This window comes from Rhinatrema bivittatum, chromosome 5 (assembly GCF_901001135.1).
Source record: "Rhinatrema bivittatum chromosome 5, aRhiBiv1.1, whole genome shotgun sequence".
Taxonomy (NCBI): domain Eukaryota; kingdom Metazoa; phylum Chordata; class Amphibia; order Gymnophiona; family Rhinatrematidae; genus Rhinatrema; species Rhinatrema bivittatum.
In genome coordinates, this window is record NC_042619.1 from 199,773,546 (window position 1) to 199,801,404 (window position 27,859).

The window sequence follows — 27,859 nt, forward strand, 5'->3', positions numbered from 1 at the left end:
AAAATAATGCAGATTGCAAGTTTTCAGTCAATCCGAATTATTTTATTTGTATGGGATTGCCTAGTGATGAACTGCTTTGGATGCATTTCTGTGCAAAGCAGCTTACCAGCATACTTGCATTATTAGGGGATAAGATGAGTATGGTTAGGGCATGCTGCTAAGGAAACAGAACCCAAAAATGGGTGAGGATTCCCAAGTTCTTTTACTGGAATATATAATCAAATTCAGCCTCCTAGTAAATATTAATTACAGACATTTTTATGTTTTCTATTGGACTTGCATTGATGGTTTTACATTTTTAACTGAAACACATCATATCAATGTCCACATTATCATTTGTAGTTTTTTTTAAATTTGAGAAAAACAAAGCAAAAACGTAACATTCTTTACATGGGCCAATGCTGATCACCTGCAATTAAACTTCCTAATTCTGTACAGTACAGTGATTCTATAATGTAATTTGAAAGCCCTATTGTTCAGTGTTTGTTGTATTTCTTGATAGTGGTTATAACCAACGTACTAGTCTAGAACAAGACAATAGATGTATCTTCAATATTTAATTTCTGCATTCCTCCATTGGCAGGAAATCTTCAGGAAACACAAGCCCACCCACGCACACACACTTATACTCTTCTGCATGCCTAAAACACAGAATCATACCTTCAAAATAAACTAATTCTTTATTCAGTAAAATTCATGTGAACATCTTCAGATCGGAGTGAAATAGTAAAAATGTATAAATAAGATCTAAGTTTAAGCCATTGGTGTTTGTTGTTAATTTAGAAACCTCCTGAGTTCTCATTACAGTCACCTCCAGGCTAAGAAACTTTTACTGATAGTTGCAAGTAGAGAGGAAAGAAAGTAAAATATTCCATTCTGCCTGACTGTTGTACTGCACGAGGACCACAGACTGCATCTTTCCATCCTGTACTATAAGGTTTGTAAAAACACAAAGCAACAAAGCATCCTTGAATGATGTTCTCCTTCCCTTTGGTTCTAGATCACTTCATTCAGCTCCTACAGCCTAAGAATTGCACAGCCTCGTTTGTGGAACTGAAAGAAGAAAACTAAGAGCTCAAAGACACAGATCTAAAGGAAGAAAAAAGACTTTCATGCCTCTCCAAGAGGTGAGAAAATAAAACGTATTTTTATAGAGGGTACATAAAGTTATTTGCAATTAAAAAAATGAAAAAAAAAACAAACCACCCCAAACTTAACTATAAATAAAACATTTACTCTTCTTTGAAAATATTTGCTAAAAACTGTGTAGAAGTCACTGCAAAGCAATTAATCCAGCCTGAATGTCCTCGTCATTTGATAAACATTTGCATTAGTTATGGATTAGTGATCAGACCATCTTGCATGCTGCCATTGGGGGTGGGGAGGGAAGGAATAAATCTGAGCTCTGCTTTGTTGGTTGGGTTCTCTTCAGAATATGCAAAAGTGTTCTCTGGAACTTGTGAATATTCTTTTTCCCCCGTTGCCGGCCACGTGAGGGTCACCGGGCAGGCCAACAAAAGGGATGTTGTTCAGTGTCCAAGCATTGCAAAATAAAAAAAAAGTTACCAAAAACTAAAACAAAATGATATCAAAATTGTTCTGAAGGTACACTAACTGAGTCAAAAAGGGAGAAGGTCCCCAGCTATACATCAGTCTATTCATTAAAAAATGTAAATATACAAATCCCAAGAACATATAAAACAAAGTCAAAATGTAATGGCAAGAGACATGGGTAAAACAGGAAGACACTGATGCTACAAAGAAATTGCAAAGAATATGTACAAGACCCTGTTTTTCCTGGCATTTTCTGGATTGTAATGTACGGTTATCTGCAGCAGCCAAGGATGGAGTTCTAGGCAGCAGACTGCTGCCTCAGCTCCCACTTACAGGGGCTGTAATGCCCCTGGTCCTTCTGTCACCAGATCACACTGGATATACTGGTCTCCCTCGGCAGAAGCGGCAGTATGGCACTGTTTGTATGGGTCTCATCTGGGTGCTGATCCCGACTGGTTTTTGTCTGCGGCCGCTGCCCATTAATAAGTGTCATAGGGATGTTGCAGTAAGTATGCTGATTACCTATTGAGGTAAGGGGCAGGGTGCCAGCAGGAGGTACATCGTATTCATAGCTGCGATAATAGTGTTTCTGGCGCATCTGCGAATGGTATGTATTATGAAAGGTGGAGCGCAGGTCTGGATGGGCAGTAGCCAGAGCTGTGGAGGCTGCAGCAGCCATTGAGATTGCAGAGACTGTCTGCAGTTCCCCGAAAGGCCCCTGCTCGCTGACATCTAAAACCTGCTCGTGGCTTATGGGCTCTATCCTCCTGAAAGGCATCTCATACTGTAAACGTTTCCAGAATTTAGAATTTAGCTTGTTGCATTTTGGCCCCTGCCACTTAATAACTGTCAGGAGCTTGATGGTGTGTTTCAAGGTCTCAACCTCTTGATAGTTCATGATTCCACGGAGTTCGCTGCATTCGATGAGTATCACTTTTATCTCTCCGGTGACCAGCATATTCCGAAGTCTGCTCTCCAGTTCAAAGATGCTCCAGCCTCTTCTTACAACATAATTTGGGGTCATCACAATAATCAATCGTTTACTCTGATCCACACATCTGGCCACATCTTCAATGTATGCTACAAAACAAAACAAACCAGAAGCATTGAACTTTGTGACATACCTTGTCTCCCATTCAGCAAACCTGACAAGTTACTTTGCCAATGGCACCTCCAAAATCACATCACAGTCTTTACCATTTATTGTAAGGAAAAGAAAGACCAAATGATCCATTAAGGGGAGGGAGCAATGCCTGTGAGTTAATACCCTGGAATCAAGGGTCTGCCACAAGAAGAGAGTCCTTACCCTGCCAGGGCATTAGCAACAGGAAATGCAGGATGGCAGAGAGGAGTAAAACTATATTGTATGACATTTTTTTTTAATTCAAATAACTATTTAACAAATCTTTATTGTAATTTGAAAGCTGTTGGTTCATTTTGGATGATATGACCACCAGTGTGTGGCTAGACTGGGAAGGAGGAAAAAGAGAAAGGCAACTCAGGGCTGCAAGCAGGAAAGTGGTAATAATGTAGGTGCTGCCCTCTGGGAGGAGTTTCAGGACAGGGAACTATAAGAAGCAGAGGGGAAGAGGAACCAGTTGGAGGAGCAGAAAGGACGGGAAGGAGACTGGGAAAATTCCAGATAAGTGTTCTAGGAAAGTCCCAGTGGAGGTGTGCTGTGTGTGAGTGGCAAGCATGAAGATGGACCAATGGGTGTTCAATATCTTTGTGGTGACATTTGTGCTGAGAAAAGATATAGTTTGTTTATTAGCGGATGGTACCAAGATCTGCAACAGAGTGGAAAATAGAAACACAGAAATGACGGCAGAAAAGGACCAATGATGCATCCAGTCTGCCCATCAAGCTTCCCATGGTAGGTTCCCCCATGTATCAGTCATTCTGCTTGACGTGCTTTGCTTATGGTCTTGGCCATAGAAGCACTCCTGTGGTTTTTTTTTCCACCAATGTTCACGCATCAGTACTCCAGACTGTAAAAAGGTCATGGCACATGGTTGTCCCTGAATCCAAATTCCTCTTTGCCTCCACCCCCCACCCCCCTCCACGAAGCAGAGAGAGATGTTGCAGTTGCATCAAATGCTTAACGGTTAAGGGGGGTAGTCCATGCCTTCTGTTAAGGGTAAAAACTGCTGCTCTGTGCAGTTTACCCCCATGCTTATCAGTTTCCCATACCATAAATGTAGGGGCTCTTGTTAGATGCTGACTAAATCCCAACTCCCCTTTTCCCCTGCTGTTGAAGCAGAGAGCAGTGTTGAAGTTGCATCAAAAGTATCAAGGCTTAATGATTAAAGGTAGTAACCACCGCACCAGCAAGTTAACCCCATGCATGCTTTCTTCATTTCCTTTAGGACTTGTCCATAGAAGTAGTCCTGTGCTTTTCCCTTAAGTCTGTGAATCAGTATCTCAGGTCATGGAAGTTGGGGCCCTCGGTTGTGTTTTGAATCCAATTCCTCTTATCCCCCTGCTGTCTAAGCAGGGAGCAATGTTGCTGTTGCATTAAAAGCATCAAAGCATATTAGTTAAGGGTAGTAATCTCCATGCCTTCTGCTAAGGGTAGTAACCACCGTACCAGCAAGTTACCCCTCTGTACGTTTATCTCATTTCCATCCTCTAGCTTTTAGAGATCCACAGTGTTTACCCCATGCCCCTTTGAAATCTTTGACTGTTCTCTTCTTCACCACCTCCTCCAGAAGGGCATTCCAGGCCTCCACCATCCTCTCTTTGAAGAAATATTTCCTGACATTGGTTCTAAGTCATCTCCCCTGGAGCTTCATTTCATGACTCCTAATTCTATTGTTTTCTTTCCAACAGAAAAGGTTCAAAGTCCAAACATTATTGAAGTTTTTTAGGTACCTGAAGCTCTGTATCATCTCCCCTGCACCTCCTCTCTTCCAGGATATACATATTCAGATCCTTCAGTCTCTCCTCATAAGTCTTACGATACAGACCCCACACCGTTTTGGTCTCCCTTTGCTGAACCACCTCCATCCTGTCTCTATCCTTTTTGAGATACGGACTCCAGAACTGAATACAGTACTCCAGGTGAGGTCTCACCAAGGACCTGACAAGGCATTATCACCTCCTTTTTCTTACTGGTTATTCCTCTCTCTATGGAGCCCAGCATTCTTCTGGCTTTAGCTATCGCTTTGTTAGCTATTGCTTTGTCACATTGCTTCGTCCTCTTTAGATTTCCAGAATCTATCACTCCAAGATCCCTCTCTTGGTCCGTGCACATCAGGGTTTCACCCCCATCACATACAGCTCTTTAGGATTACCGCATCCCAGATGCATAACTCTGCACTTCTTGGCACTAAATCCAGCTGCCAAAACTTTGTCCACTCTTCAAGCTTTCTTAAATCACTTTTCATTCTCTCTATTCCTTCCGGCATGTCCACTCTATTGCAGATCTTAGTGTCATCTGCAAATAGACATACTTTACCTTCAATCCCTTACGCAATGTCTCTCACAAAGATATTAAACAAAACTGGTCTGAACACCGATCCCTGTGGCACTCCCCTCACCACAGCTCTCTCTTCAGAGTAGATTCCATTTACCATTACATGCTGTCTCCTTTTGGTCAACCAGTTCGTAATCTATGCCACCATCTTGGTGCTCACTCCCAAGCTTCTCATTTTATTCACAAGCCTCCTATGCAGGACTGTATCAAAAGCTTTGCTGAAATCCAAGTAGATCACATTGAGTGCTCTTCCTCGATCCAATTCTCTAGTCACCCAATCAAAAAAAAAATCAATAGATTTGTCTGACAGGATCTTCCCCTGGTGAATTCATGATGCCTTGGATACAGCAACCCATCAGATTGTAGATAGTTCACTATACTTTCCTTCAGCAGTGTCTCCATTAATTTTCCCATCAGTCTTGTGAAGTGGGACCATCACCGCTGTTCTCCAATCCCACGGCACCACTCCAGTTTCCAGGGATCAACTGAACAGGTCCTACAGCAGACCTGCCAGCACACCTCTGAGCTCCCTCAGCATCCTGGGATATTCCTCATCTGGCCCCATGGCCTTATCCACTTTCTGTTTACCTAGCTCTTCCCATACATTCTGTTCCATAAAAGGAGTTTCGTATACCCTGTCCCCATCTACAATCTTGTCTTCCAGCAATGGTCCTTCTCCAGGGTCTTATTTAGTGAACACTAGAGATGTGAATCGTGTGATCGATCGTCTTAACGATCGATTTTGGCTGGGGGGGAGGGAATCTGATCGTCGCGGTTTTGTTTTTTTAAAAATAGTTTAAATCGTAAATCGAGGGAGGGCGGGAAAACCGGCACACTAAAACAACCCTAAAACCCACCCCGACCCTTTAAAATAAATCCCCCACCCTCCCGAACTCCCCCAAAATGTTTTAAATTACCTGGGGTCCAGTGGGGGGGTCCCGGTGTGATCTTCCACTCTCGGGCCACGGCTGCGTTAATAGAAATGGCGCCGGTGCTACCTTTGCCCTGTCATATGACAGGGCAAAGGTAGCGCCGGTGCCATTTTGGTTCCTGTCCCCTGATGTCACGAGCGCAGGAGATCGCTCCCGGACCCCCGCTGGACCCCCAGGGACTTTTGGCCAGCTTGGGGGGGCCTCCTGACCCCCACAACTTGCCCGAGAGTGGAAGATCACACCGGGACCCCCCACTGGACCCCAGGTAATTTAAAACATTTTGGGGGGGTTCGGGAGGGTGGGGGATTTATTTTAAAGGGTCGGGGTGGGTTTTAGGGTTGTTTTAGTGTGCCGGTTTTCCCGCCCTCCCCCTTCCCCTTCCCCTCCCCCGATTTACGATTTTTGACGATAAATCGGGGGAATTCCTATTGTATCATGCCTCTAACGATTTTTGACGATTTAAAATATATCGGACGATATTTTAAATCGTCAAAAAACGATTCACATCCCTAGTGAACACTGAACTGAAGTATTTGTTAATACTTCTGCCAATTCTTTATCTCTCCAAACATTGTTCCTTTTCAACTTCCAATTTCACTATACCACTTTGGACCTTCCTTCTTTCTCTGATATATCTGAAAAATGTTTTGTCACCTCGCTTAACCTTTTTGGCAATCCTTTCTTCTGCTTGACCTTTTGCTTTCCTGATTTCTTTTTTTGTCTCATTTTCACCAGATATTCTTTCCTGTGTTCCTCTTTTTGGGATCCTTTATGCTTCTTGAACACTGTTCTTTTTGCCTTTATTTTTTCAGCCACTTCTTTTGAGAACCAGATCGGTTTCTTTTTCCTCTTACTTTTGTTTACTTTTCTAACATATAGGTTTATTGCCTTTGTAATAGTTCCTTTCAGTTTGGCCTTCTGTTGTTCTACTTACCCATTTTCTCCCAGCCTTCCAGTTCTTCTTCTAGGAATATTTCCATTTTGATAAAGTCTATATTTGTGAAATTCAAAACTCGGGTCTTTATGTGCCTTCTCTGTATCCTGTTTGTGATATCAAACCATACCGTCTGATGATCATTGGTGCTCAAGTAGGCACCTACTCAGACTTTTGAGACATTATCACTATTTGTGAGAACCAAGTCAAGTATCACATCCTCTCTCGTGGGTTCCAGTACCATTTGTTTGAATAGTGGATTCTTTTCAAGGGGCTCTATCTCTCTAGATTCCGCAGAAAGGATACTCCAATTCACATCCGGCAGATTAAAATCTCCAACTAGCAACACTTCTTCTTCCTTTCCCACTTTTTGGATATCTATCCAGTTCTTCTGCTTGAGTAGGAGGCCTGTAAACCACCAGATGTAAATGGAAGCACCATCTTCTTTTTTTTTTTAGGACAGCCCATAATGATTCTTCCTTACCCCATGTCCTTTGCATGTCAATTGCTTGGATATTGTTTCTGACATAAATAGCTACTCCTATCATTTCTGTACTGTACTGTCCTTCCTAAACAAGTTATAGTCAGGGATAGCCGTATCTCAATAATGAGACTCAGTGAACCATGTCTCTGTAACAGTAATGATGTCCAAAACTGGTTCTGCTATTAGAGCCTTCAGGTCTGGGATTTTATTGCCCAGATTATGGCCATTTGTGCTCACAGCTTTCCAGCTTCTCTCCTTGGACATCTTTTCTGCCCTATTCAGCTAATTTTTGTTAATTTCTTCACCCACTTTTTGTTGATGTTGGGGTGGGGGGCACATTTCAATTTCCTTTTGCAACCACCGTCCTCTAGTTTAAATGCCTTATGGTATATGATTTGAATTTTTCACCTAGGATCCTTTTTCCTGCAACAGACAGATGTAAGACATCTTTGACAAGAATCTCTTACTGTTTCATACATGGCCCCAGCCCTCAATGTATCGAAAGCTTTCATCCTTACATTATGTTTTCAGCCATGCATTCAGCCTCTCGTTCCCCTTTCCATGAACAGGTACCACTTCTGAAAAGGCAATAGTCTTCACTATGTGCCTAATCTGCTTCTCCGGAGTCTGGAAGTCTCTCTGTACAGCTTGGATGTTTTTTCTAGCAAGGTCATTGGTTCCAAGATGGATGATAAGGTCAACTTCAGAGTCTTCATTGATTGCATTGACTATCTGATTAGCATTTCTACCAGCTGAGGATCCTAATAGGCATTTAACTATAGAGTTCCCCTCGAAAATAGTTCCCAAATGAATGCCTCTGATGACTGAATCACTCAGCACAATGAGCTGCTTCTTATGCTTTTTGTAGTGTTATGGAATTTCTGTGCACATTGGGTTTTTTCTTTCCTTTCCAATTCCACATCAGACTCGATTGCTAGAATGTCTTCATTTTCCAATACAGAGAAGGCATTTTGTACTTGTGTCACTTGAGAGAGTGGTTGTTTCCATATCACAGGTCTTATCAAACCAGAACCCACTATGGAGACACCTGAAGGAGTAGTGTGAATGAAAAGTGATTTAAGAAAGGTGAAGAGTAGTTGTAGACTTGGCAGCTGGGATTCAATGCCAATAAATGCAGTTAAGCATCTGGGATGTGGTAATCCAAAAGAGCAGCTTGTCATGGGGGGTGAAAGACTGTTGAGCACAGAGCAAAAGAAGGACCTTGGTGTGATAATGTCCGGTGATCTGAAGGCATTGAAGCAATGTAACAAGGTGATAGCTAAAGTCAGAAGAATGCTGAGCTGCATAAAGTGAGGGATAACCAGTAAGAAAAAGGAGGTGATAATGCCTCACCTAGAATACTGGGGTAGATTTACAAAAAATGCACGTTCACGTACTTTTGTTGGCGCACCAGTCTCAAACAAAAGTACGCTGGATTTTAGTAGATACGCGCGTAGCCACGCGTATCTGCTAAAATCCAGGATCGGCGCGTGCAAGGCTGCCGATTTTGTGCAGCCGGCCGCTCCGAAATCGGAGCGGCCTCAGAGGGAACTCGCTTTCGCCCTCCCCTCACCTTACCCTCCCTTCCTCTATCTAACCCACCCCCCCGGCCCTATCTAAACCCCCCCCCTTACCTTTGTCCGGGGATTTACGCCTCCCGGAGGGAGAAGTAAATCCCCGCGAGGAAGCAGACTGCGAGGAAGCAGACTGGCTAACATTTGCTGCCTTCCATCCCTCTGCTACCCTATAACAGCCCCTTACAAGAGGTGGGGTGGCTGAAAGCTAAATTTAAATCTGCCCTAGTTTCCAAAACCTGTCTTTGGCAGGGCTGAAGATCTTGGCAATTCTTTCCCAATGAGGATGTATAGTTGTCAGCAATATATTTGATCAGGAAGTCCAATTTTCCTGAAAAGTGACCTTGGAGGTACTCGGGTGCTGCTTCCCGTCTTCATAGCTTATGTCTGTCCACAGACATCTCCCTTCTCCCATCCTTACTTACTCTCCTCCCACTTTCTTTTCTCTCCTCTCCCAGCCTGCTTCACCTCTCTTCTTCTCCTCCTCCTCCAACTGTTCTTCTTTCAGTTCTCTACCTACCCCTCACCAACACTCTTTTCATACACTCATTCATTCCCTCTCATGCTCCATCCTCTCAATTAACACACGTGCACATTCTTCTCTTCCAACCAAGACACAAAAATAAATGGGATAGGAGAAACGTAAACAAATTCACAAAACTTTCAAACATTTAAGCAAAGACAATCTAATAGGTGGGAAAACAGCAATAAACCAGCCTACTCAGTAATCACAAGCCCACGTCTTCACTCCCTTCTCTACCTCTCTTAATCTTCCTCACTTGGGTCCAGATGCTCTCCTCTCCTTCCTTGTGGCATTGAAAGTGAGTGGATGTGCAGACCTCAGCCTTTTCTACTTTTTAGGAAATGATGGGGTTTCTCATTATACGCTGTCAGCTCACAGGGGCAAATTAGAATGTGTATTCGTTTCTACATGTTAGCTGGCAAAATCTCCAGGTACTATTTCTGCATATACATTGGGTAGCATCAGATGATGATGTGTTGCAATGATCCAGAGGTAACTGCATGACTTTATCTGCAGTTTACTACATCGGTCCTTTCATATTCTTTCTGCTTTTATAAAGTGGCAAGAAATGTCTCAGACACAAGATTATTTCATCTGTCTTTTCTGATACTTTTTCATATTTCTTTCAAATGGAATGCAACAGGGAAAAAGTAAAAAGAGTGACCCAAGCCAGCAACCATTATTTTCTGGGGGAGGGAATAAAAAGAAAATTTATGTAAGGTAGGAGATAGGAATTGGCAGGTCATCCCCGAGGGCACTTCCTTTGAGGCTGCCTGGATTGGTTAGCAGGCTCTATAAAAGCAGGCAGAGTACAAGGCGGTGTGTGGCAGTCTTTGCTTAATTCTTTCAGCAGAAGGAGAGTTTGAAGTGATTTCCCATTCTGGGCCCAGAGCCTGGTCCTGAAGAAAAGAGTATATTCCTGGCACTGGCCAGGAGTGCCTCTGGGAATAGAAGAGAGTTTTTGCAAGAGTCTGGGGTTTGTTTTTTTTTTTTTAAGGTTTGGATTTTTGTGTAAGGATCTCCCCCCAGCCTGAAGGAGGTCAAGAAAAGAACGGTGATTCTCTGTCTGCCAAATGAAGTAGGGGCAGCGGCAGGGCCGGCATGACCATTAGGCAGGACTAGGCAGTCGTCTAGGGTGCTGTTGGTGTATGTGAGGATACCATTTTCAAAATGGCAAAGGAGGTTTGAGAGTAGTCGCAGAGCAACATACAGTTTTAGAGAGAGAATATGACTATATATAATCTACAACTGTAAGATGACTTAGGGGCGGATTTTAAATGCCCTGCGCGCGTAAATTCGGGCGGATTTACGCATGCAGCGCCCTTGTGCGCCGGCGCGCCTATTTTGCATAGGCCGCCGGCGCGCGCAGAGCCCCGGGACATGCGTAAGTCCCGGGGATTTTTAAAAGGAGCTGGAGGGGGCGTGGCCGAATGACGCACCATTTTGAGGGCGGCGACACGGGCGTGGTTTCGGCCCGGGGGCGTTCCGGGGGCGTGGCCGCGGCCTCCGGACCAGCCCCCGGGACCGGAACACGGAGTGGGGCAGCCGGCCGACGCGCGCAGATTTACGCCTGCTTTTCGCAGGGGTAAATCGTGAAATAAAGGTAAGGGGGGGCTTTAGATAGGGCCGGGGGGGGGGGGTGGGTTAGGTAGGGGAGGGGAGGGGAAGGTGGAGGGAGGGCGAAGGAAAGTTCCCTCCGAGGCCGCTCCGAAATCGGAGAGGCCTCGGAGGGAACAGGCAGCGCACGCTGGGCTCGGCGCGGGCAGGTTGCACAAATGTGCACCCCCTTGCGCGCGCCGACCCCGGATTTTATAAGATACGCGCGGCTACGCGTGTATCTTATAAAATCCAGTGTACTTTTGTTTGCGCCTGGTGCGCAAACAAAAGTACGCGATCGCGCAATTTTTTAAAATCTACCCTTTAGTGTGGGTTTTGGGGGAGGGGGAGGTATTACATTGGTCTGCCTAGGGCACTACAGATCCTTGCACCAGCCTTGGGCAGCGGTATCTTTCTAGTGAGGAAGTGAGTTATAATTTTTGAGAAAGAGTTTTGGTCTTGTTTTGTTGGGAGGGATTTTGTCTGTCAGGACCTGCCTGTGAGAAGGAGAGAAGATTTTTATTTTTGTATTTTGGGACCTTCTAACCCAGAAGTCCAGAGAAACATGAGAGACAGAGATAGGAGATCCCAGTCCCTAGTAGAAGTGTTGAGTCTTTTCCTTTGTTGTTTCCATCCAAAGGGACACTGATTCAGCTATGTAGGTCCGAGACAAGCAGAACTTTTGGAATTTCGATGTGAGAAGTTCAAGTGGAGAATTTTTGTGGTTAATTGGACTTCAGGTATTTTTATTTGTGGTAAACTTATTTTAGAACACCCTAACAGTGTCCAGTGGCTTCTTTAAGTATATGCCCTAAAGCCAGGGCATCCCAAGTGTGAGCATATCTGAGAAGAAAAGGACGAGAAATTGTGTGTTAGTCTCTATCCCTGTGAGCCTAGGAACCCAGAGATTGAATCTTCCTCCCCACTAGAAAGAACTCCAGCACCTCAAGGTAAGTGAATTTTTTTGATGGGGGAAAAGAGAGAGTTGGGAAAAAATAGCTTTGGGGACAACATTGTGTCCCTGTGTTCCAGGAAGTCTCCAAAAAGGAGGTTAAAATTACTCCCCCCCCCCATCCATGGAAGATCCTGGGGGACATGGGGGTAAAAGAGAGGTCATCCAGATTTACTCCTTCTCTGTGCTGGGGTACAGGCCTCAGAGAGTAGAAGAAAACATGGAAGGTGAATAATCCTTTGTGGATAGGGCTGGAGGTAGAATGGTGGTTAATAATGGAGACCATAAGATTGCATAGCTTTTTATTCATCCAAATATTTTTTTTCAGGTTTACCCTAATACATTTTTCCTCTTCTAAAACATGATAAAAGACAACCAAGTACCCCCTTTCACAACACAAAATCTTTTTGAGAAAAAAATAAAAAAATTGGCAGCTATTTGCCAAATAAAGACCCAAATCTTTAGGAGTGATTCAGCTCCATAATAATAAGAGTCTACAACTTAAAGAGAAGCAAACAGAATTTACCAAAGGTATTCGTTTTCTCTATTAGTATGAACTTATTTTTAATGTATTGTCAATGCTGTTTCTTCTGCTGTTCACCTCCATGTAGCACTCTGAAGTTGGGTGGTGGAAAAGTTTAGAAAATATATAAATAGACTTCAGTATAAGAAGAGCAAAGAATCTAGAAATTGGGTCTTGAAAGAAATTTGATGTGTCCAGGCCACCTTATGGGAGACTCTGGGCTGAAGCTTTGCAGTTTCAGTGCTATGTGCAATGAAATAAACACACAAATTAGTTTTTCTGAATATCCCAGCAGAAGAGGGAAACAGATGGTAGAGGGCCTGAAACAAAAACCCTATAAAGAGAGGCTTAAGGTGCTCAAATAATGTGGGCCAGCCTGCGAGCTGCAGGCAGTCCCCCACCTACCTTCCAGCTGTATGCGGTCAGCCAGGCCGCTAACGCCACTTCCAAGCGTGGCTCGGAGGCAGTCGTGTTATCGGGGCCTTCGCGTTTCTAGTGCCGCCATCCAGCCTGATGCCTCCTTTCATCTTCGCGGCTGAAGCCGCCGCCGCCACTACCTGCTCTTTCTTCGTGGCAGGGCTGCCGCTGCCATCACTGCTCTCAGTTGGGTCCCCCACGTGGCAGGGATGCCGCCGACATGCAGTCTTCTTCCTGCTTCGGTATAGGCGCGGGAATGTGCCTCACTTCAAGATTTAAAGGACCAGTGATGGGAAAAGCCCCATGGCCCTCTGAAATGATGTCATTGACCTGTTCCTGCTTCAGCCCTATAAAAGGGCCTTGCTGCCTTCTTCAGGGCCTTCGGATAGAGTTTGCACAGTGTCTGTGATCTTCCTTCCATTCCAGGTCTTCCGTAGTCTCCTGTGCCTTGATGGATCTTCGTTCCATGTTCTTCGTGTTCCTGAACATCGTCTCCTTGATCTTCCTGATCTCGTCCCTCGTCGGAGGTCCCTTGTCACCTGTCTTCTGTTCCTGATATTCCAGATGTTCCATGTCCAGATATCCCGTGTCCTGAGGTACCATATTCCTTGTTCCTGATGTCCAATGTTCCTGTCTTGGATGAACAAAGAGAATAGATGCCTGTAGTCTTTTGTAAATCCTTATTGAAGTGGAGACACAAGGGTAGCCCAACTCTGGCCGAGTTTCGCCGTCTCAAAACGGCTGCCTCAGGGGCTTACATATATCGTCTTGAGTTCCCAGTTTATGTACAAGCAAAAAATGTAAGATGATCATATAAATGACTATATGATCCACAACAGTGTTCCGTCTTTAAGCGCTTTCAAAACCGGATCTCCACTTGTGAAGATGAATGTTTGACTTCACAAGTGGAGATCCGGTTTTGAAAGCGCTTAAAGACGGAACACTGTTGTGGATCATATAGTCATGAAATTCTCACCCAGTACTTTTGCCTGACTCTTGAACCCTTGCCTGAAACTTCCGAGCAACCTGAATCCTTGTCTGAGTCCTCCGAGTCTTCTAAGTATCCTGAGTCCTTGTTTGAGTATCCAAGTCTTCTTCTAAGTATCCAAGTCTACATCTGAATCCTCCGAGTATCCTGAGTCTTCATCCAAGTCTTCTTGTTCCTGCCCTCAGCCTCCGTCTGGCCTCACACACTCGTCGTTCCCTAGCGACGGGTACGGAAGGGCTATCGAATGGCTGGAGGGCTACTCTCAAGATCAGCATTGCGTTGCTGGATTTCATTGGTGCGTGTAGGTTCAGTGGCGGGCTGAGCCTGCATAGTTCCTGTTCTGGATAATCCTCGCCTTGTCTTCGCTCCAGCCTTGCACCTGCTCCACCCATGCTCATACCAGCTTACCTCCTGCGGTGTGACTTGGGGTTCCGCCCTGAGCTGTGCCGCGGCCCAAGGTCTTACTTCCTACTTTAGATGGGATCGCGTCTCCGAGCTCCTAACAGGACCTGAAGGCCATGAGCTTAGTGAGCTGTGCCTGTGGCGGGCTCCAGTTTTCAGACATATTGTTTGGCCTTCATTTTTGCCTGGAAATTTTTGCCTCAGTTCCCAGACATTTTTCCAACTTGTTCCCTGCACAGAGAATTTTTGCCTTAGTTCCTGGACACTCTGATAATCAGTTTCTAGCCCAGAATTTTTGCTCCCAGTTTCGTGACATTTAATACTTGCTTTAGTCAATTTTTTTTCTTTTGCTGCTTGTCTCTCTCCTCTACAGTTGTCTGGAACCCACAACCTGCAGGAGGCGCCTGCATCCAGATCATCTCCGAGTCCAACCCATCCTGAAACCTTCACAACCTGCAGGAGGCGCCTGCCATTGTTCCAGAAACCATCTCCGTTCTTCCCACTACAATGTTGGTCCAGCTCCCTCGGTTCCATACGACCTGCAGGAGGTGCCTGAACCAGGTTCCATATCCAGCATCCAGTATCTTCAACCTCAAGAGTCTTTGAGCATCAGGGAGTATGTCCATTTAAGTGCACTCCACATCAACACTCCAGGTCTTGGGTTCGTACAACCTGCAGAAGCGCCTGCATCCTAGACCTGTCTTCATCTTGACTCTTCCAACCCAGCTTCTGCTTGCACTGTCCTGGTGCTTGTTCTGGGACCATCTTCAGCTTAAGCTTCTCTCCATGTCTGCAAGTGGTGACTCCAGCCATGGATTACATGTCGGTTATTCGCAGACGTCACTTCCTGCGTTCCACCTTTATGACATCTACACAGCGAATCGCCATGAATCCACAGCTTAACACAGCCCTGACTCCATGCAAGTGGATTCTACCCAGGATCTCCATCGTGAGCATCCTGCATCCAGAACTCGCCATCATGAGTCCTCCAGCGTCCTTCACGCAGTGTTTTGAGCCACTAGGATCGAGGTTTGAAAGTTTCTGATTCCCTGCGATCTGCTCTTTTGTACCATCTTGCTGCCAAGTTAAGGACTGCAGCTACCATGTTCCAGCTTGTCCTGTACGCCTGCACTGCCATGCTGTTGATCGTCCTGAAGAGAACTTGTCTTCCTTGAGACCACATGGTGATTCAACCTTACTATCCTTGGATCCATGAGAACCCATGCAGTTATCTTCAGTCCATCATCTCAAAAGCTTTCCGTATGGCTCTACAACGTCACTGAGTATTCGCTAACTCCTGTGTCTTCCATCAGGGACTTCTGCAGGGATGTTCACCATCAGCTGCACTTGACCATCCATCTGTGGGGATTCACTGCGTACCCACTGGAATCCTCTGTTGTCTTCAAGTCTGTCTCTTGAAGCTTCATCCACCTTAAGTGGCTCTTCGACTCAGTCCTAAAGGGAACTTCATCTTCACAGTCATCTGGGTAATCCCTTTCAGCAAAACAGTCCCTTGCATAAGTGCCGCAGCGACACCTATTGACCATCAAGTTCCTTTGAGAATGACTTCACCACCTTGTGAGAGCCTGTAGTAACTCATGCATTTCCCAAGAGGCAACTCTCTCTTTACCAAGTTGTAGAGACTTCTCTCATCTGGCCTTGCAAGCCTGGAAGCAGCAATCTTGAGCTTCTTCATACTTCCCTTTTTCAATCTGGAATCCACCATCTTCATAAGGCAAAAGTTGCCTCCAAGATCAACTCTCCATCGACTGAGCCATGTTCATTGGACTTCCATCTGAGTCTTTCTAATACCGCTGCCTCCTAAAGGGAGTGGCGCTTGTAGGTTTACTTAATCTCCTGGATTTCCATCTTCACATCTCTAAAATCCAGCTTGATGCCTGTTCCATCTTTACCATGCTACCTCCGCGAAGATGATGCTTGTCTACTTGCCACTCTTATTCTGACTACCTTGAACCAAAAACCGGTCCTCACTCCAAGATGCTACCTTCATCTGTGCCTCTCATTTATCCTGGACTCCTTGTCATCAATCTCTGCCACTTTGACTACTAGAACGTGAGATGCAAGCCTTGCTGTCCTGCAAATCCCGTACCTTGCCTGTTTCATGTCTTCAGTGTTTTGTCTACGTGTTGCCTGGATCTTCGACCTTCTTCACCATGTCTTCAGCCATAAGTATCTCCATCACTACAATTCCTTGCCAAGAAATTCCAACTTCCCTCCTTGGACCCTTGATCATCCCCTGGTATGGCGTGATCCTCCACCCTTCCAAGCTGTTGATAGGAGGCTTGGGGAGGTGGTATTTGAAGTGGAAGGGTACTGTTGTGGCCCTGCCTGTGAGCCGAGGGCAGTCCACCACCTACCTTCCAGCTCTAGGTGGCCAGCCAGACCACCGACACCACTTCCAAGTGCGGCCTGGAGGCCGTTGTGTTATCGGGGCCTTCGCGTCATAGCGCCACCATCCAGCCCGATGCCTCCTTTCATCTTCACGGCTGAAACCACCGCCGCTGCTGCCTGCTCTTTCTTCGTGGCAGGGCTGCTGCATTCGCCTCTCTCAGTCAGGTCTCCCACGCGGCAGGGATGCCGCCGATGTGCAGTCTTCTTCCTGCTTCGGTATAGGTGTGGGCGCGTGCCTCACTTCAAGATTTAAAGGTCCAGTGGTGGGAAAAGCCCCGTGGCCCTTTGAGATGATGTCATCGACCTGTTCCTGCTTCAGCCCTATAAAAGGGCCTTACTGCCATTCTTCAGGGCCTTCGGATCAGGTTTGCACAATGTCTGTGATCTTCCTTCCGTTCCAGGTCTTCTGTAGTCTTCTGTGCCTTCATGGATCTTTCTTTCATATTCTTCATGTTCCTGAACCTCGTCTTCTTGAGGTTCCTGGTCTTGTCCCTCTTCAGAGCTCCCTCATCACCTGTCTTCTGTTCCTGATGTTCCACATTTTTTGTGTCCCGATGTCTTGATGTCCCGTGTCCTGAGGTGCCATATTCCTTGTTCCTGATGTCCGATGTTCCTATCTTGATTTCATCCGTCTCATCTTCAGCTCTTCGTCCAGTTCCCAGGTCTCTCGTCTGTCCACCTCTCTTGGCGTGTCATGTCGTGGTCCATGACCAGCCCTTGGGATGGCTGTGTAAGACGCCTCGTGGTACAAGGACTTCTTCTTGTCTGCAGTGCAAGCCTCTGGGAGACTTCTGTTTTTAAAGGCTTTTCCTGAATATCTTGTTCCCGGTCTACGGAGTTCCTTTGTGTCCACATCCGTCCATGCCTAAGACTCTGTCAGAACCTGCTCCGCTCCAGCGTGGTCCGCGACCAGCCACAGGCATCTGTGTAGGACACGCCCCGGTGTAGGCCTCTACTGAATCTTCACCATGTTCCAGTCTCAAGTTCCACGTCTTCGCCTGGATTCTGCTTCACGTTCAGCATGGTCTGTGACCAGCCATGGGCGGCTGTGTAGGGCACACTGTGATGCAGTACTCACCCAGTACTTTCGCCTGACTCTTAAATCCTTGCCTGAAACTTCCAAGCAACCTGAATCCTTGTCTGAGTCCTCCGAGTCTTCTAAGTATCCTGAGTCCTTGTTTGAGTATCCAAGTCTTCGTCCGAGTCTCTTGAGTATCCAAGTCTTTGTCTAAGTATCCAAGTCTATGTCTGAATCCTCCGAGTATCCTGAGTCTTCGTACAAGTCTTCTTGTTCCTGCCCTCAGCCTCCGTTTGGCCTCACGCACTCGTCGTTCCCTAGCGATGTGTACGGAAGGACTATCGAGTGGCTGGAGGGCTACTCTTGAGTTCAGCATTGTATTGCTGTATTTCATAGGTCCGTGTAGGTCCAGTGGAGAGCTAAGCCTGCCTAGTTCCTGTTCTGGATAATCCTCGCCTTGTCTCCTGCTCCACCCATGCTCTTACTAGCTCACCTCCTTCTGTGTGTCTTGGGGCTCCTCCCTGAGCCATGCCGCGGCCCAAGGACTTACTTCCTACTTTAGATGGACCGCATCTCCGAGCTCCTAACAGCCTGAGGGCACTCTCTCGCAACATCAAAATGTGCTCACCAGAGGAAAGAAGCATGGGAGGACATGATAGAAACTTTCAAATATTTAGTAGAAAAATAAATTCAAGGATAAAAGGTCATGAAATGGAGGAGATTAATTCACCCAATTCCAGCTAAGGTGTGGAGGTCCTGGCAGAGGCTGTGCTGACAGACTGTTGACGTGGGATGATCATTTGGCCTGGCTCTACAGTGCTATAGCACTTTCCTGGGAAAACACCAACAGGCATTGTGAGAGACAGCCTAGCACTGATGCCATAGAGGTCCTAGGCCTTTAAATTTCTCTGCCATATGGTATGCTACCGCTGGTGCATCTAAGCCACGCTGTTTATAACATGTTTTTTCATTTGCTTTAGATAGGGGCAAGAAAAGGAAAGAGAAGCTTCAATTTTCCCCTAAAATTTCTACACTATCAAGAGGGCCAATGGATTCCCATGTCCTTCCTCCCCAATCATCACTGCAGACAACACTGAATAACAATTTGGAGGATACCTCTCTAAGTTTTGAAGGGTGCTTTCTTCCTCCTATGTCTTCTGTTATACCTGGAAATCATGTCATGACTTAAAACGAAGCCAATTTAGCTCTTCAAGAGTGACTTAATCTAGCCCCTTTGATTCTCCTCTTTACTTAAAGGTTGATCAACAAGGAGTATTGGCTTCTCTCCCATTGTTGGGTTCTGCTTATTTGTCCATTCCAGATTTAGTCCAGCCTACTCAGTTCCTTGGAGTTGGGGTTAAGAGTGTTATGGCATCTGAACTCGCAGACATCAGTCTTAAGGACATCTGGAGGGTTTTTACTAGGGCTGAAAATGTATTAATGAGTTCTATTAATTATGTTCTTTCTCCTCTGGAGTCTCCTTAAAACTTATTGAAGTAGATCAAAGGATGGGAAAACAGAATCTCAGGTTGTTGCACAATCGACTATGATTACTAATTTGGAATCCTATGTAGCTTCAGGAATAAAGGATAGCTTGAATATTCATCATTACTTGGAATCTGTTGAAAATTTGCTAAGATTTAAAAACCTTTGGTTATTAAATTTTCCAAAATCACATCTGCTATCTGGTATAGAACTTTTTAAAAAATATCCCACTGAAGAGTTACAATTTACTGAAGGGAAATCCTTTATGTTGTCTATATCGTATTATCTTCCAGATAAAAAGAGGATACCTAGTCAAGATGCAGGTGCCTCAGATGTGTTAACCCCTATTTCTAGTCCTGATTTTTCTATGTATCTTCAGTCTTCTAATAATAATATTCCACCAGGACTACAAGGATTGTTACCTTCCTGTTGGCATATCATAGGAATCTTTTTTTCAACAATATTTTAAATTCAAAGGGAAATCATTTTGTGGCCAACAGGTACAAATATTTCCTATTTCCTGGGAGATCTAAGTTATGAGAAAGGATTTTCTTCAATTGAAACCATGCATTATTTCTTTGGGTGCTTCTCTGTAAGTGTTTAGTTAATTTTCAGAAGGATAGATATGTATATTTGGACCCAGTACATTTGGAGACATTTTTGGTTAACAAACTTGTTGGATTACTTTCTGTACAAGGTTAGGTGGGTTCTCAATATATTCCTATGGTAGGAATTACAATTATTCTTTATACTGAAAAAGCATTGTTTTTCTTTCTGACCTCTTCCTTTATTGTGGACTTGATATGAATGTTATTATGTTTAAACATTTTGTCCTTTCTTTCCTATGATATCTTATTGTCATGTATCCTGGTTATTGTCAGCTAAATGATTAAAACTCAAATAATGATGAAATGATATGAAGCTGGAGGGATGGAAGTTAAGAGGAAATCTGAGGAAATGCTTCTTAACAGAGAGGACAGTAGATTCCTGGAGTAACCTCTCAGCAGAAGTGGTGGAAACTAGTAATGTAAATGTACTGAGACAGATATAGGAGGCCGTTTTGTTACAAATTCCACACAAAATGTGAAAATGCAATCTACACACATTTTCTGATCTCACTCAAAACATGTCCCTAGAAATGCCTCTCCCAAATGTCACTAAAGTGCATACTTTTAGCAAGAGTGTGGGAGAACAATATTCAGACTGTGAATTTTTTCAGCAAATTGCTGTTTACCTATGTAAATTGGTTTGGCTTCCCTCATAGACAGCAATCATAAGATCAGAGCTGAGAGGTTGGATAAAAGTCATTGGGGCGGGGGGAGGATACGGTAATTAGAGCAATGGTTCTCAGCTTGGTCACTGAGGTTTCAGGATATTCTCGATGAACATGCATGAGATAGATTTGATTAATATGGAGGCAGTGCATGCAACTCTCTCTTATGCACATTAATTGTAGATATCCTGAAAACCTGACTGGCTGTTGGGGTGGAGAGTTGGATGAGTCCTTCTTGAGGATAGGATTGAGAACCACTGAGCAAGAGTAGCATAGACATGAATGACCAGGCAAACTGTAAGGGGGAATTGGTTCTTATCTGCCTTCATCTATTAATTTACTTAATCTTTGCTTGAAATCTTTAAAGTAAATTAATTCTTAGGCATAAGAGAATAGATAGAAATGTTAAATAAGGACGCTTGCCTCCGTAAGACAGAGAGTTGCATGAATGTGCAAGATATGGTAGTGACTTCCCTGTTTACAGATAATTTCATAGTTATATAGACCAAGATTTCAAATGAAGGGTACTGTACAGAAAAGAACAATGCAAACATAGTATCACATGTTCAGCACTTGCATAAAATTAATACATTTACTCACTTCCAGTTGGAATCAAATCTCTGTCTGGGATAAATAACTTGTACCCATAATGCTTTTCTAGCATGTCTGGCAGGATCTCCAGGCCAAATCGCTCTTCCTCGCCTGCCTCCTGATTCCACTGGTCAGGATCCACTTTGGTATAGGACAAATACGCATCATAGTCCTTGTTGTCTGTAAAAAGAACAGGCTCTTCAGTCGTATCTCTAAGTAAAGGAATATCTTTACTGAATATGTTTTCTATTTCAATTTAACGATAATGTCACTCTTTTCATAACTGTGTGCCTTGTGAGTTGGAGAAAAAAGGCTGTCATTTATTTTTATTAAGAGGTCAATAACAGCAAGCGCACTGGACCTAATTCAGTGGAATGAGAGGTCACACTTTGATTTCTGCTGTGAGAAAGTTGCGGTAAATCAATGGCAGAATTAATGAAATGTTAACCTCTTTCTTACTCTCTAGACTGCAGAGAATATCAATTGGTTGAAAAGGAAGTTGTTCTTTGTATTTGACGGTGTACTATAAATCATTTCACATGCATTCACTGCTGAACCTAGGTCTTTAGTAATAAAACTTTCTTGTTTTCTCATCGGATATTAAACTGATATAGTGCTTAAGCAATCTACTGTTGATTTTCCTGAAACGGATATATGAAACTTTTATGGACCCAAAAAACTGCTCTATACAATCTAGCGATAGAAGAGGATATTTCCACAATATCATCAAATCATAAAGCATATATTTATCTTTATCACACTTTCTGGATGGACAGGTGCAAACTCATTAGCTGACAGAACATCACATGACAGGACCTAAACTGTAGAATGATCTACCTGCATAAATAAAGACTGTTAATGGAAAAAAAAAAAAGAAATTCAAGCAAGAACTTAAAACCTGAGGAGATTTTAAATAAGCCGCTTAATGACCATAATTATTCCAGAAATATTACTTCTTCTCAGCACATCACATAATATTTGACTAAAAACTTTTCCAAACTGAAGCAGTAAATATCAATATTAGATTAACTTTGAATGTTTTAATTAATCAATAGTATTAAAATAGATACCATTACTTTAAATAAGAACCTGTTAATACAATATTATAAAATGTAATCGAATGCAATTTATGTAAACCGTTGTGATCTTCAGTTGGAACAACGGCATATAAAAAGAATAATAAATAAATAAGTAATATGACTCGTCATATTTTCCTGGCAAAGCCTGTGAAGCAGTCCAAATTTTGCTTTACTGCGGGTTGGTTTTAGGAGCTCACTAATATTAAAGTTTCCTTATCCTCACTATCTTTCCATCTTCCTTGATTCTAAAACCAGTAACATACAAAATATTTCTGTGGGTTAAAAAAAAAATCATCTTTCCTTGTATTAGCTGCAGCTATATCTGAGGATGGGGGATATAAGGCCCAGAAGTTAATGTAGGGTAACATCTGTGTACAATGTCTTTTGCATGATGCAAAAAAAAAGTACGCCATCACATACAGAGTAAAACATTTATTGAGTTTTAATTCACTTCCCTGTATAGGAAAGACTAATCCAGCACAGCAGATACAATTTTATTTCCATGCCAAAGAATCCATATGGAGGGCAATGTTCAAAAGCCACTTACCTGGGTAATAGCTCACCCTTTCCCTAGAAGTAAATATACATGCAGCAATCAAAAATGCACAAATGTTTACCCACAAGAAAAATGGGGTGCACTCAGAGGCAGGGTTAGGTTAGGAGAGGCAAGAACAAACAGTTTTATATTTTTCAAATTCAACGTGTAGTTTAAAAAAAAAAAATGTTTACAGAAAAAAACAGATGCAAATCTCTGTGGTTGCTTTTCCTAGCACAGTTTTGAAAAGGAAAGTAGGGATATCCTTGCCCTTGAAGAAAGAACTGGTGCAGAGTCAATGGGGAAAAGTCCCCACACTTTGCAGCTACCTACATAGAGTGGAACATTATCCCCAAAAACTTCAAGGTAGCACCAGATAAGAACAAAAGAAGTGCTATGCCAGGTCAGAGCAAGGTCCATTGAGCTCAGCATCTTGTTGCTGTCGTCTAACAATGCCAATCCAGGTCACAAGTACCTGGGAGAGCCCATAAAGGAGATCTAATTCCTGTTACCACTTTTAGTCTGCCCTGCTAGTTGTGTTATGGACGTTTCATTCACAAACTTGTGCAAACCTCTTTTAAACCCCACTATGCTTGTCATTTTGACTAATCCTCTGACAACAGATTCCACAGCTTGACAGTGCACTAAGGCCTGGATTTATCAAAATGCACTAAACATCGCATGCATTAGAAAAAGGGGTGTGTTTTATGGTAATAGGTAGTTTATTACAATTTGTGCTAATACCTATCATGGGGGTCCTTATTTAGTAGTTTTAAACTCCTGGAGAGCCAGCTTAGCTATTGGGGCCACTGGGGGAGGGGGAAGGGAGGAGGGAAGAGAGACTGAGAGAAAGAGAGAGACTAGCCATAATACCCTCACACTAGCTAGGTATTTATATCTCTACGGGAGGCCCACCTAATAATTCAAGGTGAAGTTTAGGTATTAGTGTAGGGGTTAGGGGCCACTTTGACATTCAAAGTAAGACGTACGAACAGAACAGTGCTCTCGTGTGAAAATGTGATGACCTTCGGAGTGAGGAAACTCACTCAAAGATGGGATTTGTGCAATGTTCTCTCAACCTAGCTTGATGGACTTTCTACCTGGGTAACATCAAGCTAGGTTGACAGAAAATTGCACAAATCTCATCTTTGGGTGAGTTTTCTCACTTCGAAGGTCATCAAATCTTCACAAGAGAGCACTGTTCTGTTCGTACGTCTCACTTTGAATGTCAAAGTGGCCCCTAACCCCTACACTAATACCTAAACCTCACCTCAAGTTACTACCAGTTTGGTAGGAGGGCCCTGATAGCTAGACTGGCTCTCCAGGAGCTTAAAACAGCATTTGTGAAAACATCACAACATGCGATAAAGCCCTATCGCATAGTTTTATGCAAATGAAACAGGTGTAGTTAAAGCCGTGCATATGGCTTTGCAAAACTATGAGCCCTGCCCACTGGCCAAACATCCCACCCCAATATCCTCCCCTTTTTCTCATTTGCATCGCAGCATGCGTTATGGTGCTTTCGCATGCGTTAAGGCATTTTTGGCATGTGAAAACGCCTTAACACATGCGAAAACGCCTTATAGTACTTTGATAAATGACCCCCTAAGTGAGCGAGAACTTTCCATGATTTTTTTTTAATCTGCTGCTTGTTAGTTTCATGGAGGGTCCCCTTGTTTAAGTGTTATTTGAAAGTGTAAATAATTGTCCTTTATTTACCCATTCTTCCTCACTCATGATTTTATAAACTTCTATCATGTCCCCTCTCGGCTGTCTCTTTTCCAAGCTGAAGAGTCTCAGCCTGCGTAGCCTCTCATCATAGGAGAGATGTTCCATCCCCTTTATCATTTTGTCTCCTTCCTCTGTCCCTTTTCTAGTTCTCCAATGTCTTTTCTATGATGGGGCAATCAGAACTGCACACAGTATTCCAGATGCAGTCACATCATGGCTCAATACAGAGGCATTAGGGTATTTTCAGTTTTATTGTTCAAACTTTTTTGAATCATTCCTAACATTCTATTTTCATTTTGATCGCTGTCGCACTCTGAACTTAGGATTTCAGTATATTGTCCACAAGGACTCCAAGGTCCATTTCTTGGGTGGTGACTCCTAATTCAGAACCCAACATTGTGTACCTGTAGCTGGGAATATTTTCCCTATGTGTATCACTTTTTACTTTTCCACATTCAATTTTATCTGCCAATCAGATGCCCACTCTCATAGTCTCCTCAAGGTCCTTTGCAGTTTCCTCTTTTAGAAATCCACTCTTTGAATAACTTTTCATAATTTTGTTGTTATCACTTCCTTTTCCATATCATTATGAATATACAGAGCCATTTACGCCCGTCAAAACGGGCTACATTTAAAAAAAAATTCGGTCCGTTTTCGGACACTGCACCCGTCTACACTTCTTTTTCCCTCCACTCCCCCGTCCCCTCGCTCATTCACCTCAGTCATCATCCTCCTCCCCCCCGGTCACTCACCCCTCCTTTCCTCCCCTGCCCCCACTCAAAATTCCTCCCTCACTCTCACCTCCCCCATCATTCTCTATCCCACTCCCTCCCCTCCCTCACCCTCACCTCCCATTATCCCTCATTTCTCCCTCCCCTTCCCTCCCTTCACCTCCCCCCACCCTCACCTCCCCCCCATTCTCACTCTCACCTCCCCCCCATTCTCACTCTCACCTCCCCCTCCCTCCTCTCACTCACACCCTCCCCTCCCTCCTCATTCTCCCTCCCACTCCCTCAGTCATTCCCCACCCACTCTCAATCCCCTCCCTCCCTCTCAATCCCCACCCCCTTCCTTCTCCCTCTTCAGCGTGGCCTGCTCATGGAGACAGGAGGTCTCCGGGCATCCCTCCCCAGCGTGCACCTCAGCTGCTCCATGCCACCGCCGCCACATTGCCTCCCGATATCGCTGCCGCCGCTCCTCCCACCTAGTGTAGTTCGGCCCGCCTGACACTCGCATACTGCCGCTGCTCCGCCCGATATCGTCGCCGCCGATCCACCGCTGCTGCTCCTTCCAGCGCCATCTTAGTTCCGCTCTGACCGATGTACTCTCCTGCCCGTGAATGCGCAGTAGAGCTGCTCTCTACTGCGCATTTGTGGGCCATCGGTCAGAGCCCATTTATAAGGTAGATTAAACAGCACAAGTCTCAGTACAGACTCCTTGGGCACTCCACAAATGACTTTTCTCTATCTGGAAAACTGACCATTTAGTCCTACCCTCTGTTTCCTGTCTTTTAACCAGTTACCAATCCACAATAAGACACTACCTCCTATCCCCATGAATTTTTAGTTTCAGGAGGAGTCTTATGTGGGGATTCGTGAAATGCCATTTGAAAATGTAAATACACTATATCAGTTGAATTGCCACTATTCATATGCTTATTTACACCTTAAACAAAAATCTTGGTAAGGCAAGTAAGTCTTTCCTTTGTGAAAACCATGTTGCCCCTTGCCCATTAAGCTATGTCTATCTATAGAGCCATTAACTGTACCCATAAGAATAGTTCTTTAGCGAGCTGTCCCATAAAAGAATAGTGTATTACCACCACAGAAAGTGGTCCAAAAAGCTGATATATGTCAATAAGGGTATCAGAAATTGTGTATAGATTGAACATTTCAGGACCAATATGGCTACTGCAGGGATACTGTGGAAACATGAATCTCTGTTTGGTGCTACCACTCTGTTATTAGATTGTTAAAAAAATGTGATAGGAATACCCTGGTCAGAGATATTTGATGCCTGGACTACTACCTCTAGTTTAGGAAGATGACAAAGGCTTGGTTATTTCAAATCTCCTTTAATTTGTGAGAATCATCCTCTCCTTTGTACTGAGGCAATTATTGGCTTTAATTTTAATGTATTTTATGTTATTTCTGGTGTTTTTATGGTTCATTTGCCAATAATTATAACCCTCTGGGGATAAGTAAATGTCTACAGTAACCACTTTGAAGTGCCGAAAAGTGGAATATAAATCAGATAAATTAAAAGGAATGGTAATATTGGGTTCTTATATTAGATTGCTGGTGTTTTCATTTATTTTGTATTTATTTAAAAGGTTTATATTCCCTCCCAAAGTTCATGGCAAGGTACAATAAAACATGGACAAATCAAAATAATAAAGGTATGAAACATAAAAAAACCAAAACTGAATAATGAAACAAGACTGAGCAGATCATGCCATGCTTGCAAATATTAAACAACTGGGATTATAAACCAAATCTCCCTGCATTGGGAAAAGAAAGGAAACAAGTCAAACATGGGGAGAGAGCATAATTCTGCGGTAAATAATCTGAGCAAACGATAGTGACTCTATCAAGACTTCCATACTGAGGAGATTCCTAGCAGCTAGATGCTAGCCATCACATTTCTAAAGCCTGTCTAAAGAGTAGGCGTTTCAGGGCCCTTTTAAAAACAGTTTTTAATTACATCTCTTTATTATATGTTAGATCTAATTATTATTGCAGAGGTGGACCCTTGGCCCAAGATGGAGTTGGTGCTACCCGTGGGGGAAACCCCCATGGGTCCCCACTGTCGGGAGACGGGGCCGAACGGGAAGCGGAGGCCGACTGGAGATTCACCAACACCAACCATGCAAGGTTGAAGACTAGGCCAAGTTCCAGAAGCCCGGACTGACAGAAGCATGCAAGCAGTTAGGAACAGGTTAAATCCGGGCTTGTGAGTAGGCAGGTGCCTAAGAAAGGCCAAGTCCAAGGCAACCAGCTGGAGATAAGAACAGGTTCAAGCTGGAGTCAGGGCAGGAGCTGGAGACAAGGTCAGGTTCAAGCAAGGGTCAAAGCCAAGGAATCCGTCCAGAGCGTAGTCTGGAACAAGCGAGGGTCATAGCCAAGGAATCCGTCCAAAGGGTAATCAGGAAACAGGAAGCAGGAACTGGAACACTAGGACTGGAACATGATCAGGTACTGGAACAGGAACACGACAACTGACGAGCAGCAACTAAGCACATGACAGGAAGTGTGCAGACCTGTTGCCAAGGCAAAGACTGAAAGGCAGAGCCTGCCTTAAATAGTAAGGCTGAGAGACGTCATCATCTGGGGCCGCGGGAAGGTTTCCCACCACAGCCTCTTTAAAGTCAGTGAAGGTGCG

The 27,859-nt window shown here is 44.0% G+C and overlaps 1 protein-coding gene across 3 annotated transcripts in view; it reads right to left on the minus strand.

Annotated features, from left to right (window-relative positions):
- Positions 1-661: 661 nt before the first annotated feature.
- Positions 662-27,859, minus strand: part of IL1RAPL1 (interleukin 1 receptor accessory protein like 1) — a 1,713,530-nt gene continuing 1,686,332 nt past the window's right edge. For all 3 annotated transcript variants that reach the window (XM_029603082.1, XM_029603084.1, XM_029603083.1), the window contains 2 exons: positions 21,143-21,313; positions 662-2,634 (listed from right to left, as the gene is read on the minus strand). In XM_029603082.1, the coding sequence (XP_029458942.1) occupies positions 1,916-2,634; positions 21,143-21,313 (890 nt within the window). In that variant the 3' untranslated portion in view covers positions 662-1,915. The remainder of the gene's footprint in view (positions 2,635-21,142; positions 21,314-27,859) is intronic.